The 17,395-nt window shown below is 40.2% G+C and overlaps 1 protein-coding gene across 2 annotated transcripts in view; it reads right to left on the bottom strand.

Moving 5' to 3' along the window:
- Nucleotides 1-17,395, bottom strand: part of tnxbb (tenascin XBb) — a 48,019-nt gene that overhangs the window by 7,882 nt on the left and 22,742 nt on the right. Inside the window, exons 7-9 of one of the 2 annotated variants that reach the window (XM_074612437.1) lie at nucleotides 8,108-8,261; nucleotides 7,253-7,522; nucleotides 1,942-5,817 (exon numbers count right to left, since the gene is read on the bottom strand). In XM_074612437.1, coding sequence (XP_074468538.1) covers nucleotides 1,942-5,817; nucleotides 7,253-7,522; nucleotides 8,108-8,261 — 4,300 coding nt within the window. The remainder of the gene's footprint in view (nucleotides 1-1,941; nucleotides 5,818-7,252; nucleotides 7,523-8,107; nucleotides 8,262-17,395) is intronic. The other variant, XM_074612438.1, reaches the window with a different exon arrangement.

The raw sequence follows: 17,395 nt of genomic DNA, 5'->3' as shown, positions 1-17,395 counted from the left end.
AACACAATCTGGATCAGTGATGTTCTTTTTGACACCCAGACCTGTTAAATGATAAAATATCTACTTTTAACTTAATTGAAATGTTCTTTCATTTATTATCCTTGTTAACTTATGGGATTAAAACTTGGATGTAAGAGGTGAAGACAGACCAAACGTACAGAGACCAGACGTGGTCTTACCCTGGTTTGGGTGAGAGGTGAAGGGGTGTCAGTGAAGCTGGCTGTTAGCTTACCCTGAATGAGAGAAAACCAGAGCAGCAGTGAATGAATTGTGTTGTTATGTTGTTACTGTTGAACTCTCATTTGATGTCAACTCAGTCAAAAAAATTCTCTTTGCTGCCACTCTGCAGTCCTGGAAGTCATTTATCAATGTGGCTTGTAGCTGTTTGTGTGTTTGCTGCCAACATTTTAAAAAATATATTTTTTTTTCACATAATATGTGTGTGTTACATTCCACCACTTAGTATAGTTAAGGTTTGATGAAGTAGGCAACTAAAAAAACACGGTAAAGTTTGCTTCTTGTTTTTATTTCTGGTAACGTAGATGTAGAATTGGTGAATTGCTGCATATTTACATTTAATCTGCTCAATATTTGGATGGAATCTTACTGGAGGCTTAATTTCCTTGAAGCAGTAAACAAATACTAAAGATCCAGCAAGTATAGAACTTTGCAAGCTCACAAAGTTAGCCAACGTGCTAAAGGCAACGGATGCCAATGCTATCCTACAAGCCACAACAAGCCAGCTAGTGCACAACTTAGCCAGCTAACAGTAGCCGTGTTTCCATTCAATTGTGAAGCGAATTTTAAGCTAACTTTTGAAATGTCGCAAAAAAAAAGAAGTGAATTAGGTTTCCATCAACTAGTTTGGAACGAACAAACTCGGCTAGAGCGTAGTTTGGTCAGAAGTTGGCGCTATCGGCTAAGCAAGGCTGTAATCCGCCAGTAAACAGAGCAGAAGAAGAGTAGAGGTTGCGAACCGAAAACAAAACAAGTTGCCTTGGCCATCTTACCATCTATCTACGAGAGAATCAGGAATTTGTTTCAATTGGGCAAGTTTTAAAAGTTCGTTAATGTCAGCTAGTATTGGCCATGTTTCATGTTGTCCGGAGACGAAGACAAGCAAATGTTAACGACGAACATTATGGGAATATCTGAGAAGACGCCGACAGCAGAAACAGCTGATCAGTCATGTGAGTTAAATGTTCACTACGCCCCAAATTTATTCGGCAAGGGCGTTTGCATAATCCATTTAGCACATCAACTCTTTTTCGACAAAGACAAAAAACACCTCAAGCGAGCGTAATTTTGCACGATCGAAGTTTACCGTTTCCATACATAACGTACATAAAAATATGTGAATAGAAACACGGCTATTGTGACAAAATTGTCAATGCACATCTGAGGTTTGACATCAAATAACGGAAAGTGTGTGTTTATGGTTGAGAGAGTGTCGATTATTATAATGTGTGATTGCCGACGAAAGCTGAGGAATGAGTGCTCAAACACAGCATTAACACAAAACACAACCACTTGATAGACATTTTGAACATCAAGATCCACTGAAAACAAACAAAACAGGTTACGTCATCACCGAACCAGTGATTAAAGAAGAAATACATGGAGGGAAACTGTAAATCATGAGCTTACAGTATTCAAGAGCATCACAGCTCTTGAAATGAACATAGAGGAAGCATTTAGTGGGTGAGCAAACATTGACAATCATACTTAACACGAGTTAACATGACACGACAATTAGTTAACAGATGGATTTTGGTTTAAATCACCACGAGACATGTGGCGCTTTAAAGATGTGTGCGTGAACAGTTTTATTTTCTAAGCTGATAGTGAAAGGAACAAGTTTTCTGTAGAGGAATTCAACATTGACGGTAATGTTGTTTCATTGTGCAGTAACTGTTGTTCTACTGTCACAATGGCTTGTACCTGTACTGATGACAAGCTTGTGCAGTCTGGACAGAAGGCCAGGACCCTTTCCAAGCAAGGTCACGGTGTACTCGGTCTGAGGAGGCAGATTCTCAAACTGGAAGGAGCGAGCTGAACCAGGAAGAACTTTTTTGAAGGTTTTGTCACTTCCTGTTACAGGTTTGGTTTTTGTGCTTCTTTGGATCAGCGGACTTTGTGTAGAGACACTTTCAGGTACTCTATTTTCATCTTCACTGCCTCCATTTTCTGTTCCTTTGGATGGTTGATGCTTCACTTCCTCCTCCTCATCGCCAGAGTCTTCTTGTTTTTCTACCTGATCTTTCTTGCTTTCCTTCCGCTTTGGCCCTTCATCTTTCCCAACGTCTTTGCTTGTCACAACAAAGTTTTTGTACTTCTCTTCCGGTGAGTCCCATATGAGCGTAAATCCATCTGAGGTCTGGTTCGTCACTCCCACATGGTCCAGAGGTTCCCTTGTGACTCCTGAAGAGGGAACATCTGATCCCGTCCGAGGTTTGAAATCAGCACTTTTGATTGACTGTTTGGGTTTACTGTCAAACAACCTTTTTGCGGTACTATTTGTTTTGTCCTCTCTCATTTTGCCCCCACTGTTGTAGCGTCTTGTCTGGGTGGGATGCGGTGCTGTCATAGTTCTTGTTGGTGGTTTCCTCTTTGGAGGTGTGACTGGTCTCGGGGCTCCGGGTCTTAAATCAGAGGAAGCTTGTTTTATAGTCGGTCTACCTCGACTTGTAGCTTTGCCAGCATTGTCTCTCTCTTTATGGGAGTTTGAATCTGGGGTGCTAGTTTCTTCTTCTTCCCCAGTTTTAGTAGTTTGGACTGGAGCACTGTCTCCCCCTTCTACTTCGTTAATCTGTGGTCTGACGGTAGCATCATGGCCATCCATTTGAGAACTTGAAATTACCTTTGCAGTGTCTTGTTCTCCTGATTGTCTATTTTGGACTCCTTGGGTTGGCATGGGGACATCCTGTCCTCCTGATGGGTTATCTGGGATTTCAGGGGTACTATCCTTTTCTGATTGTCTAACTTGACCTCCAAAAGTAATGCCTTTATTTAGCTTTCTGGCTGGGAAAGGCTTGCGCATGGGATGTTGAGGTGGTCTCAGGTTTGTACGAGTTTTGTTTGGGAAACGTCCATCATACAGTTGCGGCCGACGATAGTAACCAAATCTGGTGGGTGGGCGATGAGAGGAAGGCACTTCACTTTCTCTGAAGGTCTGATTGAACTCAGTGGACATGCTCGTCAAGGACATTTTTGTCCCAACTTTGTCTTCATCTTCCTCTCCTTTTGGCCCTGTACCTTCATCCAGATAGGATTCTTTAGAAGAAGAAGTGGCTGGCAATTCAGTGGAAGATGCCTGCTCTTTTCTTGTGTCTGATGCAGGATTTAAAGGTCGAGAGGGGGGAGGAAGCAGCCTCAAATTTGGACGAGTCCGGTTCTGAAGAGGTCTAAAGTTTGGACGACGCAGGTATCCCCCCTTTGGAGGAAGACGGCGAACTGGGATTCGTCCTCTTTCTGTTGGGACTTTTTTCTGGTTTTGTTCAACTCCAGTGGACGCAGGTGTAGTTGCCCCTTCTTGGTCTCCACTCGAATCCTTGAGGGGTGCAGTTACCTCAACTGAGGAAGGTTCCTCTGAAACGGAGGGCGGTGGTATAAACGATAATTCACTTGTGGATGTATGTCTGGTCTCTGGCTTTCTTCGAGGAATGAGGTTCAAACGAGGAGTTGAACCGTGAGGAACTCTCAAATTTAGCCGGGTTTTGTTCTGAAACTGTCCAGAGTTTGGGCGTAGGTGACGTACGTATCCATGTTTTGCAGGTGTGCGGTGGAAAAGAGGTACGCCACCTTTTCCTGGGGGTGGCAGTTTTTGGTCTTGAGGTGAGGTAACGTCGGTCGCACTTTTACTGTTATCAACATCTAGTTCATTGCTTCCAACTGAACCTGATTTATCTGAACTGGAAAGGGATGCTGATGAAGGTGACGGTGATAATAATGGTAGTGATGATGGCAATGATGGTGAGGATGAGGGTGATGATACTAATGATGTTAGTGATGATGATGGATCTGCTATTGATGAAGATGGAGCAAGTGAAGGTGATGCTAAAGAGGATGGGGACGATGGCAATGATGATGACGATGGTTCAGCTGATGAATGTGATGGTGATGGAGCTGCTGATGATGAAGATGAAGCTAGTGAAGGTGATGCTAAAGAGGATGATGACTGTGATGATGATTGTGAGGTTGAGGAGGACGACGACCAGGATGAGGATGGCAACAATGGCTTGAGTCCACTCGAATCCCTCACCGGTGCATTTATCTCAACTGAGGAAGGTTCCTCTGAAGCAGATGTAGATGGTGAAAATGATAATTCACTTGTGGATGTATGTTTGGTCTCTGGCTCTCTCCTAGGGATGAGGCTGAAACGAGGAGTTGAACCGTGAGGAACTCTCAAATTTAGACGGGTTTTGTTCTGAGACAATCCCAAATTTGGGCGTAGGCGACTTACGTATCCACGTTTTGCAGGTCTACGTTGGAAAAGAGGTATGCCACCTTTTCCTGAGGGTGGTAATTTTTGGTCTTGAGGTGAGGTAACGTCGGTCCCACTTTCGCTGGTATCAACATCTAGTTCATTGCGTCCAACTGAACCTGATTTATCTGAACTGGAAAGGGATACTGATGGAGGTGACGGTGAAATTGATGGTAGTGATGATGGTGGTGAAGGTAAGGATGAGGGTGATGATCCTAACAATGTTAGTGATGATGAAGGCGCTGCTGTTGAAGAAGATGGAGCAAGTGAAGGTGATGCTAAAGAGGATGATGTTCGTGATGATGATTGTGAGGTTGACGAGGACAAAGACCAGGACGAAGATGGCGACAATGGCTTCAGTCCACTTAAAATCTGCTTCCTCGTCGTTTCTGCATTAACAGAGAGGGTTGACGGTTCCGACAGGTGGACAGAAAATGTTGTGATATTCAAACTGTCAAAAGTGTCCGTCAGGAGTTTACGTAAAGGATCTGGTGAATAGTCGAGGTCCGTCGCTGCAGACGAGGGTTTCAAATCATCTGTTTCGGAGGAACCTCGATCTGAACCCGGTGTCTTTCCTACCAGCACTGTTCCATCCCCCCTACACCCGCCGCCTCTGCCCCGATGGGGTAATCTAATGTGTGTCACTTTAACTTTGTTCATACATTTCTTCTCTTGGCTTTGAGCAGTCCCAGTTGGCTCTGCAGACACTGGAGCAGTGTCGTTTCCTTGGCCTGCCGTGCCAACATCTGGTTGCTCTTTGGAGCCGACAGCAACAGTTGGTTCCTCGGAGCTACTTAGTCTGTTTGCATCTGAATCAGTCCCAGACATTATAGCTGGGTTCTTGTTGTCCCTCCTCTTGGTGCTTGATGCCTCCACACTCGGGTCTCTCACAGTCAAAGTCCCGTCTCCGATATCGGGGACACCTGGTTTAGTTTTTTTGGGTACTATTGGTGCCTTCTTCTTCTGCCCCACCGGGGGCTTTTTCAAAGGGCCTGGGCCAAACTTTCTCCGTCCAGGCACAACTCTGGTTGTGTTGAAACGGAAAGGGCCTGAGGCATTTGGCTTCCTGTACAATGTGGGCCTTTCAGAGTCTTTGGGTTTGGTGCCATTTATTGCCATCTTTCTGCTGACCAGAGGTTTAGTTCTTGCAGTCACGGAGGTTGTTGAGACTTTGTTAGGTCCATCGATGACTCCGACTTTTACAGCCTCGCTCCCATCCTGATTGTCAAAGACTTGCACCTCAGCCGAGGGGTTAAAGTCTGGGTGTCTGTCGCCAACATCTCGTCCAGGTGCTAGTGTCAAAGCTGCCGTGGTAACCCTCGGTAATGTCGTTCCTAAAGATGTGAGGGGAGTGAGCATTTGGATTCAGAGTTAAGGTCATCATATGCTGCTGTTGTTAATAATCCAGAAGAGCTCTAATAAAGGAAGAAAAGCAGTTTTAATATTCATTACGATACTATTCAAGAAAACCTGACAAACAGTAGTTTGTCAGTTATTATGCAAGAGCAAACAAACAACTCAGGACAGTTGGATCCATGGAGAACCTGAAAGAGGAAAATTGTTAATGTTGGACAAAAGAATTCAACATAGTGTCACTGTTGAAAGGTAAATATCATGACAGACTTCAGGAAAACGGAGCAGTTGAAGGAATATTTTCTTCTGAAGCTCACTATTTTTGCTGCTGGAGAGTTGAGGCTGCACCTCGCTTCATTAACTTTTACTCTCTCCACAGTGTAATGTGTTAAATGATGTGTTCTATTGAATAATGAGGTGTCTGGACACATGTTTCACTTAGCTGAAGCAAGTCTGTTCACACCTGAAGACAACCTGAAAGAGAAACATTTGATTTGCTCACACTGATCATATGCAGGGTTCAAGTAGTGTTTGTTTTGGAGATTTTTTTCTAATCTTAAAAATACATTGTAACAAGCTTAAAACTTAAAAGATAAGTCTGGTGTTATTCTATATTTTTCTTGTTTTCTGCAAATCACAAAAGGGGCTGTTGAATGTTGAAAACGCCTTTATCCAAGGTGCTTCGGAGGTTGCGCTCCTGTCGCGCCTGCCGTTACTAAGCAACCAAAACCTGCTCGCTGCGATGATGATGATGATGAAGTTGCGGTAATATAGCAGTGAGCCTCACCGACTAAAGTAAAAACAAAGATGGATGAAGAAATGGTTTTCCCAGCACCGTAAATCCCTCACAGTAACTTTACTGCTCGATTTGTCAGTCTGGACACGGTAGTTGTAGTACCGCCGTTTGGCAGCTACAAAAATTTGCTTCAAAGTTTATAAAGTTTATAAAGTTCCTGGGAGCTTGGTGAACGGCCCCTAAAAAGACCAAAACCAACAACGTCTTAGGCCGTCTCTCAATACTGTCTGACTTCCTGTCTGTGGCTCTAAACTCCAAGCCCATTGGTTCCTACTGAAGACGTGAATCTTGAAAAACACCTCACAAATATATAATTTCAGTAATTTTCTTTAACAGCTGGTTACTGTAGTTTTTATCAAACAAACAGGAGGAAATAGTGCATTTGTTGGGGACTATTTTCAGTGGTGGATTATTACATGTTCGTTGCTCGAGTGAGTAAAAGGTCTCCATGATCAGGACTCTTGTTTTATCCTTGGAGTAATAGTGGAAACGTTCCCAAAACAGCCGTCTCATCTTATAACCGGAGTTGTCTTAAATGTCATTTTGAACCCCATTGAGAAATCTGCTAAAAGAAGATTTCATTGACCTCAATCGTCCAGATAAACTTTGTTCCTACTCACCTGGAGTAACCTGAGTTGTTGCTGGTTTGCTCCGACTCGTGCCTTTCTCCGCCACCAGTGTGATGTCATACAAACGCCCCGCCTCCAGCTGCTGGAGTTCGGCGGAGTCTTGGCCAGCTGGGACGGTCATCTCTTGACTCCTCCCCGCTCCATCGCTGGGCGTGACGGTCAAACGGTACCTGTCGATCTCACCCTGCGACTGCTCCCATTGGACCACCGCAGACGTGGAGGTCGTCTTGACGACTCGGAGGTTGGCGGGACCGGAGATGACTGAAGAGGAAGATGAAGATACTTTACAGTTTTTACAACCTCTAATCTGCCAGTTAGCATATAACATGTGGGAATAGGTACACAAACATCCACTTTTTCAACCTTAAATTCACGCTGCAGCATCACAGTTACACTCCTGCAGCTGCCACAGATATTACATCTTTCACAGGAAGGGCAGCGAGACGGAAATGTTTAAACTCTCGCTGCCAGTTTGGCGATTTGAGCCGCTCATGTCTGCCAATGTGTCGGTCAGAAGCTCCGTTTTCTAACCAGAAATATACATGTGTAAGCATTACTGTCAACTGCAATATATTCATGATTTCAGCACCTGCCATATTTGATGAATGTGGCTTTTCACAAAGCAGGTTTTGATACCAATATTCTTATATTGAAGCTGAAGCATACTTATCGATGTCTTTCATTTAAAATATATTCAATGTCTTCAATTTTCCTGAAAATGTCATAAAAAACTAACATCAGCAAACTATTCTAACCCTTGTTATTGGGTCTACTTTTTTTACCTGAGAAGAAAAACACAGAATCACATTTGTGTGTTTTTATTTAAGGAAAGGAGAAATAGCTCACGGGTCATGAATTCAGCGGAGGTCTCGGCTCCCTTCCTGCCGTCGATCTCTCCGGTGATGCTGACGGTGTAATCCTGACCGGCTGCCAGCCCCGTCTGGGTGAAGGAGGTCAGGCTGCCCTCCACCTGCACACTGATCTGCTGGTCGCTCTCCTTCTGTTTGGACCAGACAACAAAACAAAAAGTTAAAAAACTGCATGAATCACTCTTTGAAGTCCACTGACTAAATGCTGGTAAGACGTAGACCGAGATGTGGAGGTCTGCAGCTTAGTGAGACCAACACTGCAAAAACATCCCCATTAATATTAATAAAACAAGGAGAGGTAAAACAAGCCAAATATAAAGATCAGAAAATATGTGAAATAATTCCACATATTAAGCAATAAACATTAGACACAATGGAAACAAAATATACAGCAACAAAAATAAATCATTAAAAATCAAAAAGGTTCCAAAACAACAATAATCAAAACAACAAAAAATAAAATGAAAATGTAGAAGTGTGAAGGACACAGTGAAGCTACTTTGCTTCTCCAAAAGAACAAATAAATAAATACATTTGTTTCTGTTAACTGTTAATAAAAAAACATTTGTTTATTACCTCTTTAATACTTTATTATAAAGACAAACACAACATTATCTGCTGCAAGACAATTTTTAAAATGATAATACATAATATAATTTTTATTATTACTATGTTATATATATATTTTAAATTTCTATTTATTTATGTTAATCTTTTTTATCTTATTTTTTATTATTACTTTTCTATTTATTCAATTTATTAGATATTTTTTGTATGTTCATGGATACACATATGTGTGTATGTATGTATATATGTATATTTTTAATTAAATTAATAATTTTATATGCATGTATGTATGTATGTGTATGTATGTATATAATTATAAAAAATATATAAAATACATAAACAATATATAAAATATAAAATTGTATTTAAGAAATTAACTATTTTATTTTTTTCTGATTCACTTAATTTGGATTATTAGCATTTAAGTCACCTATTCCCCCGCGTTAGCACAATAGTTATGTCTGTGTATAAGTGTGAAAGTATGTGACGGTATGTAAGATGTGGTACCAGTATGCTAGTAGTCCAGTGTTTGTCTTGTTTTGTGTATGAGTGTTTGCTTAAAAGTGGGAAAAAAATTCTTTAAAAACATTTGAATAAAATTATAATACACTATATCTAACAATAAAGTTATCTATATCTATTATATTAATGTATTTACTGAATATACAGTAGTAAAAATAATGTGGCTCTGGTCAGACACATTTATTAAATTATTAATGGAGGTTAAAACAAATACATGCATTGAATATATGGACCTCTCAGAAGATCTAAAGAGTTATAGAAAGGATATTAAATAGTAGAGTTTGAACACGGTGGCACATCTGAAAGTGGCACATCTAATAGTGAAACTATTAAAGTGCTGCACAGAAGAGGACCAGTAGAGGGAGCGTTGTCTCCTGTTTCCTCACTGACGGCTGATAATTAACTCTCAACAAACTGATGGAGGGAACAAACACATTCCCACATAATAATGATAATTATGATAATAATAACAATAATTAAAAAATCACAATGTTATCATTATCATTACGGAGCATGAAGAGTCTGATCAGACTGAGTGGAAACACGGTGCTGTCTGCAGGGCATCGTGTGTCTGTGTGTGTTCTGTTGGGTTTTTTTACTTTCTGGAGTTTCCAGAATCTAAATTAACTGAAGCAGAAACAGAAACAATCCTGAGGGGGAAAAATTAACTGCTCTTCTTGTTTAGTTGTTGTTTTGTATGTGATTGAATGTTGACATTATAATATTCAGTGATTGCTGCAGCCAGAAGCATGAATTTAAAATCTCCTTTTCTAAAAATAAAAGTTTGACATGCAGGATGATGCTCTGAGTTGTGGTTAACAGTAAAGATGCTCCTCAGACTAAATAAAATATATTATTATTATTATTATCATTATCATATGAATTCCTGACTTATGGCCAAAAGCATGTTTTGTGAGGTCACAGTGACCTTTGACCACCAAAATCTAATCAGTTCATCCTGAGTTCTAGTGGACGGTTGTGCCAAATTGAGATATAATTGTTTTTTTTGTGAGATATCGCATTCACAAAAATGTCGCTGGCGCCGAGGCATAATAAAAACCGAAGATAATGACTATTACTAATAGTCAGAGAGCGGTATCAATCTTCTCACCAATAAGTGTATTTCCCAAAATGCCGACATGATGCCTCTGTTGTTTGTATTTTATTTTATAATCATTTTTATTGTTGTTTTGGGATTTGCTGTTTTTTCTGTACAGCACTAAGTACAGTATACTCTTAAAGCAAGCTTATTAAAGGTCCCATATCATGTTCATTTTCAGGTTCATGTTTGTATTTGGGGTTTCTACTAGAACATGTTTACATGCTGTAATGTTCAAAAAACACATTATTTTTCTCATACTGTCTGCCTGAATAAACCTATTTTCACCCTCTGTCTGAAACGCTCCGTTTTAGTGCATTTCAACGGAATTACGTTGCTAGGCAACAGCTTGGGTCCATGTTTACTTCCTGTCAGCTGATGTCATTAACATACACTGCAACAGGAAATAAACTGGGACACATTTAAAACATTTATGTTTAAAACCATGGAATGGTTTAAATATTGTATATTTGTGACATCACAAATGGACAGAAATCCTGATGGCTTGTTTCAAACACACAATTTCTGAATACGGTCTGTGTGTATTTCTCTGTATATTGAGCGTTTTGATAGTTTAACAGTATTTATAAAGCACTTAACCTGCTTAATAATATAAAAGACATGAAAATCTCACTTTTTACAATATTGGACATTTAAGAAAAGTGCTGCATAAAGTTTATTAATATTAGTATTATTACATATATATTTTAAAAAAAGCAGGCCTGTTTCTGGGCTTGTCGTTTTCAGAATAAAAATCATTTTTGTTTTGTTCTACAGTCTAAATACTCAGAGATGTAAATACTTCTTGTTTATTGATTATTGCCGTGTCATTACAGACTCTGTTCTCGTGACTCTGTTGTTCAGTGAATGTAATAAATCCCATAATTCCAGTCAGGATCATTTCCCGCTGCACAAAGTGTCTTTTTATTAAAACTATCTGTTGGGAACTGCCCATGAATCAAAAGCTGAGTCACCAGTTACTCAACTGGGAGCACTGGGGTTGGTGTTTTCTAGTGAATAGATGCCGTGTTATATAAAGTAAATGCACCACAGCTGGTCGCCACGCTGGTTGCTATGGTGGCTGCCTGGCGATAGAGGTCAACGTCCTCGTGTCAAACAAACACTTTCATCCATTTCCATATGAATGAGGGTGACATCATTAAAACTGAGATGACTCGCTTTAAGACAAAGTCGAGGCTCTGTGGCGTCCCTGCGGGGCGTTCAGGGACTGTGGTTCTTTCTGGATTTGAGGAGGTCTAAGTAGGTTATTAAAGGGCGGGTCCATCTGTTCTTTTTTTTTTTCAAATGGAAACGTCCACTCAGCCTTTAGCAAAAAGCAGCAACGTAGGTTACCTTATTGATTGGTAGCTAATCAATAAGGTATGAATAATGTCAACGTTAGCTGTGCTAAGTTTGGAAATAATGGAAAGGGTTGCATGTATACTCCCGTGTTCTGTGAGGTAAAATCACTGTTTTTGTGAATGGAGTCTGGTGGCTTTGAAGAGAGCGATTAAACAGCTTCAGTTGCCCATCAGAAAGGGCTGTCTGACACCTAAATAAATCAATATTAGTTTAAGTGTATGATATATTTAGAATATTTTCACCACTTAGCCATCAGACAGCCCTTTCTGACGGGGAACTGAAGCCGCTATATTGCTCTCTTCAAAGCCACCAGACTCCATTCACAAAAACAGTAATTTTACCTCTCAGAACACAAGAGTTGCTGGTCTACCGCTGCATCGGTCGGTTAATTTCTCTGCACAGAAATCCACTGTAGTCCAGTAAAAGTTGAGATATTTCAGTCTGGATCACAGTGATAAATAAAAACATAAAAGATAAATCACGTTTGTCTAAAGAAACAGAACCACTCTGGGAAACACTGACATTGTGGGTCCAGTCTTTCATTTTTCAGCTCCTGAATGCATCATTGTGTGGTTCGTAAAGATTTCAATAAAAACTGAATGAATCAAACTGATTTATTCTGATTTATTCTGCTCAGATGATTCACGGACTCCAGAATAAAACTGCACTTTATTTCTGAATTAAATGCAACTTAATTCAAATAACCAATCACACAACGGCTGCTGGGCAGCACTGAGGGTTGATTCATCGTTTCCCTCTGACATAAAGGCTCCACTTCCTGCCACTGAACTGGTCATCTTGGACCGCCAGACTTTTTTTAATCTGCGACGACGACGTGAACGAGACGGACGTCATTAACTGGAGACACGAGGCTTAAAAACAAGAGTTCAGATTCAGTGCAGCTCATTAAAGCAGTTACACACTGAATACTGTATAGATTTAAGCAGGAAAACGTACTTATAGTATTTAAACTGTGACAGTTCTACTATTATATATATTCTATCATTAGATTATTATTACTCATGCATTTATGTAAAAGCAGGATTTTACTGCTATAGCCTGTTGAACTATTACCTAATGATTATTGTCATTATGGATTAATCTGCTGATTATTTTCTCCATTAATTGATTGATTGTTTGGTCACAACGACCCAGAGCCCAAAGTGACACCTTCACAATGTTTGTTTAGTTCCAAACCTCAACATTATTACTAATACATTAACATTATTAACATTATTAAAAGGAAAAGCAGCAAATATTCACATTTTGTGAAGCTGGAACCATTAAAGGTCCCATATCGTGCTCATTTTCAGGTTCATGTTTGTATTTTGGGTTTCGACTAGAACATGTTTACATGCTCTAATGTTCAAAAAACACATTATTAATCTCGTACTGTCCGTCTGAAATATGCCTGTATTCATGCTCTGTCTGAAACGCTCCGTTTTAGTGCATTTCAACGGAATTGCAACGGAATTGCGTTGCTAGGCAACAGTTTGGGTCCATGTTTACTTCCTGTCAGCTGATGTCATTCACATACACTGCAACAGGAAATGGGACACATTTAGTATGTTTACATTTAAAACCGTGTAATTGTCTAAATATTGTATATTTGTGACATCACAAATGGACAGAAATCCTAACGGCTTGTTTCAAACACACAGTTTCTGAATACGGTCTGTGTGTATTTCTCCGTATACTGAGCGTTTAACAGTATTTATATAGCACTTAAACCTGCTTAATAATGTAAAAGACATGAAAATCTCACTTTTTACAATGTGGGCCCTTTAAAAATGACTGAGAAAATTGAGTGGCAACTATTTTGATCGTTTCAATCGACTAATTGGTTAATTGACTAATAATTTCAGCTGCACTTGTATTTAATTTAACAAAACATATTTATAATATAAACGCTTATGAGATATTTATGGGTTAAATAAAGAATTTAACAGGGTTATTAGAAAAAAAATTAATTTGATGACAAAAAAATAATAAACATATTTTGATAATTGAATCAAATGTTCTCTGCTCCTCAGATGTTTCTGTTTTATATCATTATAAACTGAATATATATGTATATTTTTTTTAACACAAAACAGGTAATTTTAAGACGTCACCTTCGGCTTTGGGAACGTTTGATTGGCAGATTTCTCAACATTTATAGCACAAAAGAATTAATCATTCACAAAATAAACCATAAAATAATAATTACCAGCAGCCCTTAAAATGCTAATGTCCGTCTGTTATTGAGTAAATTGTTTAAAGGGAAGATCTATTTTAAGGAGTCGTCTGGAATCAATAAATATTTGTCGGATGTAAACGTGTTTCATCAAACCACTTGAATAAAACATTATTTCAGCCAGATGTTCTCTCTTTTCTCTTCGTTCCTCCGAGACGAATCTTCTTCTTCTTCTTGTTGTTGTTTATCTGTTGGTCTGGTAAACATCTCTCTCTCTCTCTCTCTCTCTCTCTCTCCCTCTTTCTATCTCTCTCTCTCTGTGTCACAGCTGTGGACCGGCGGTGATGTCATCTCTCTGGCAGCCGCCATGTTTTTGACAGTGTTTACACGTTTCCGTAGCAACAAGCATCCCACATCTGCATCCCTCTCCACCTCCCAACGTTCATTTCATTCACTGACTGCTCCTCTGTTTTCATTCTGAGTTTCATCTACTCTCTTCTATTTGTTCTATTGGCTTCTATTTCGTCCTTCTCTAACCAGCGGTGGGAGAAGCGCTCTGATCTTGACCAGACTTGCCAACCCCTCCCGATTTTCCCAGGAGACTCCCATTTTTCCATCGCCCTCTCCCGGTTTCCTCCCGGTGTCATAATTCTCCCGTATCTCTCCTGATTTATGGCAAATTTACACGCTTTTTTCTTTTTCCTTTTCCTTATCACAACCTGCCTCTAGCTCTGTACAGCGTCTAAACGCCCTACTGTTTCCACCCGGACGTCAATAGAGCAACACCAAACCACCAAACGTTGTTTACCGGCGGAGGAGATGCTCCCAACACAACACCGCTTGAGTTGCACTTGTCCCAAAGTTGACTGGAGCACAGCCAATAGGAACGCTCTCTCTCTCTGAAATGACCTGTGATTGGTCAAAGTCTCCCGTCACAGGCTAGATGTTCTAAAGCCTGAAAACAGAGCCATGAGGAGCAGAAGTCTAGTTTTCTCTCAGAACACTTGAATTACAATATGCTGAAAGGTTATTATGGAAGTTTTGCCCAATGATGCCAAAAATATACTGCCTACTGCCACTTTAATGGCAGTAAATGAATTATCCTAAACACAGACTTAAAGACTTTCCTGAGAATTAAAAGTCAAATTAAAAGCAGGCCTATTTAACATCAAAATGCTGTTGCAGTGTACTTAATATTTTCTTATTTCCATTCTTTAAAAGACACCAGAATAAAGGAAACCAGACCAAAGACAGTCCAGAGTCTGATATTCAGGACCGATTCCTCACACTGTGACTGCTGCAACAAGTCAAACTACAACAAAACTAAAGTCCTCCAAAATAAACGACAAAACAAAAAGTCTGGCATCGCTTCACAAAATGACACGTTTGAACGTTTTCTGATCCGTCGTCGCCTTCCAAAACTATTACCATTAAATTCTTCCTCTTTTATGGGTATTTTTATGTCTTTATTTCATAGCTCCGGCAGAGAAATGAGGGGAGAGAGAGAGAGAGAGAGAGAGAGAGAGAGAGAGAGAGACGGGGATAGACATGCAACAAAGGCTGAGAGTAAACCGGGATGTTGTGGTTCACGGGCGGTGCTTTAACCCCACCCGGGTGCACCACAAACATCATTCTTTGGACTGATTTTCTGATTTATGGTCGGGGGAAAGAAGGTCTGTCATGGATATAAGAAACCGATGTTTACTGTCGGTGGGAAACAGAAACCAAACAGCAGCGTCAAAGTCACCAAAGTCAATTAAATTTACTGCTTATTATTTAGTGTTGCAGCAAATGACAGTCTGAGGCCACTGAGTTACTCTGCTGGATATCGGTGGATTGCTCTCTGCATCACTGCCTCTTTCCCTCTTTGGAGAAGGAGTGGCTGTAATCCTGGGAATATATGTTTAAAATTACACTTTATTTTCAGAATTTGATCCATTTGGCCCAATAACATTCAGAAAGTCTAGAAGAGCCGTATGATTCAATTATTCTATCCCATTCATTTTGGCTTCCCACAATTAAATAAACAAGATCGACTGTGATATTGACGTTTAAAATGCTCCGCTCAGAGAAAACTCTGCTTTGACGTTTTTTCGAATGACGATTGGACGATTTTTTTGCCGCTCACGCACACACATGCAGCCGCCACATGAAAGTTTTTTACGTCGGCACATCACGCGGCAGTCAGTACTGTCACAACATGCCGGCAGTGTGGAAGTTCTTCAGTGTGAGTGAAGAAGACATAAAGCTGCAATTTGTCACAACAGCAAGTCCAGAATACGTCGTGGAGGAACAACCCTGGAGCAACTAACTTAATCAGACACTTCTTATATTGTGATTCGTTCCCACGATGCTGCTCAGAGTGATAACAGTGATCGGCTCGCCTGCCGACAGCACGGAGCTAAACGGCTCCGTTAAAGTGGCAGTAGGCAGTATATATTTGGCATCATTGGGCAAAAATCCCATAATAACCTTTCAGCATATTGTAATTCAAGTGTTCTGAGAGATAACTAGACTTCTGCTCCTCCTCATGGCTCTGTTTTCAGGCTTTACAACATCTAGCTCGTGACGGGAGACTTTGACCAATCACAGGTCATTTCATTGAGAGAGAGAGCGTTCCTATTGGCTGTTCTCTAGTCATGTGACCGGAACTTGGCGGCGTCACAAACTTTATAATTTTCCAGCTAAACCGTGCACTACAAGATGATTCTGAGAACATCTGAGGAGAGAAATAGACATTAACGTAACAGAATATTGATTCATAATTGATCAGCGCTGCCTAGTTTGAGCGTTTGGTCAGAGTTCAGAGTGATTGACAGCCGGCTCTCATAGACGGCAGCTGGACAGCAGACCTCAGATCAGCTCTTACTGCTTGTTTTCCTCCGGTCTGTGAAATCTTGCAGATGCCGTTAGGAGCACCGGAGGACACAGAGGAACGTGATTTATTTCAGGTTGCCTGTTTCATGCACTACTGTCACCATATAGCGACCGTTTTATAAAAATAACCAATCTGCCTACTTCAGCTTTAACAGAGGAGACACATTATGGTGTGTTAATGCGTTTGAGAAATTAGTGGCGTTAAGCCATGCATTAACATTTTTAACAGGATTTAAAGCTATAGAGTGAAGATACTGGCATCATATGAAACATGTCATACTAGCTTGTCATGAAGGAGGTTCAATAACGCTCCAAACTTGCGCTAAATTTTGGCGAGGAAAAACTCTCATGTCCATTTTCAAAGGGGTCCCTTGACCTCTGACCTCCAGATATGTGAATGAAAATGAGTTCTATGGTACCCACGAGTCTCCCCTTCTCCAATTATGATTTGAGCATATGTTGTATGCTTAATGCAGTACCTGTGAGGGTTTCTGGACAATATCTGTCATTGTTTTATGTTGTTAATAGATTGGCAACAATAAATATAAACATACTTTTGCATAAAGCAGCATGTTTGCCCACTCCCATGTTGATAAGAGGATTAAATACTTGATGATTCTCCCTTTAAGGTACATTTTGAGCAGATAAAAAAAATTGCGATT

Source organism: Sebastes fasciatus, chromosome 17 (assembly GCF_043250625.1).
Source record: "Sebastes fasciatus isolate fSebFas1 chromosome 17, fSebFas1.pri, whole genome shotgun sequence".
NCBI lineage: Eukaryota > Metazoa > Chordata > Actinopteri > Perciformes > Sebastidae > Sebastes > Sebastes fasciatus.
Note: the sequence above shows the minus strand (reverse complement) of the source record. Positions and strands in the feature narration are given on the sequence as shown.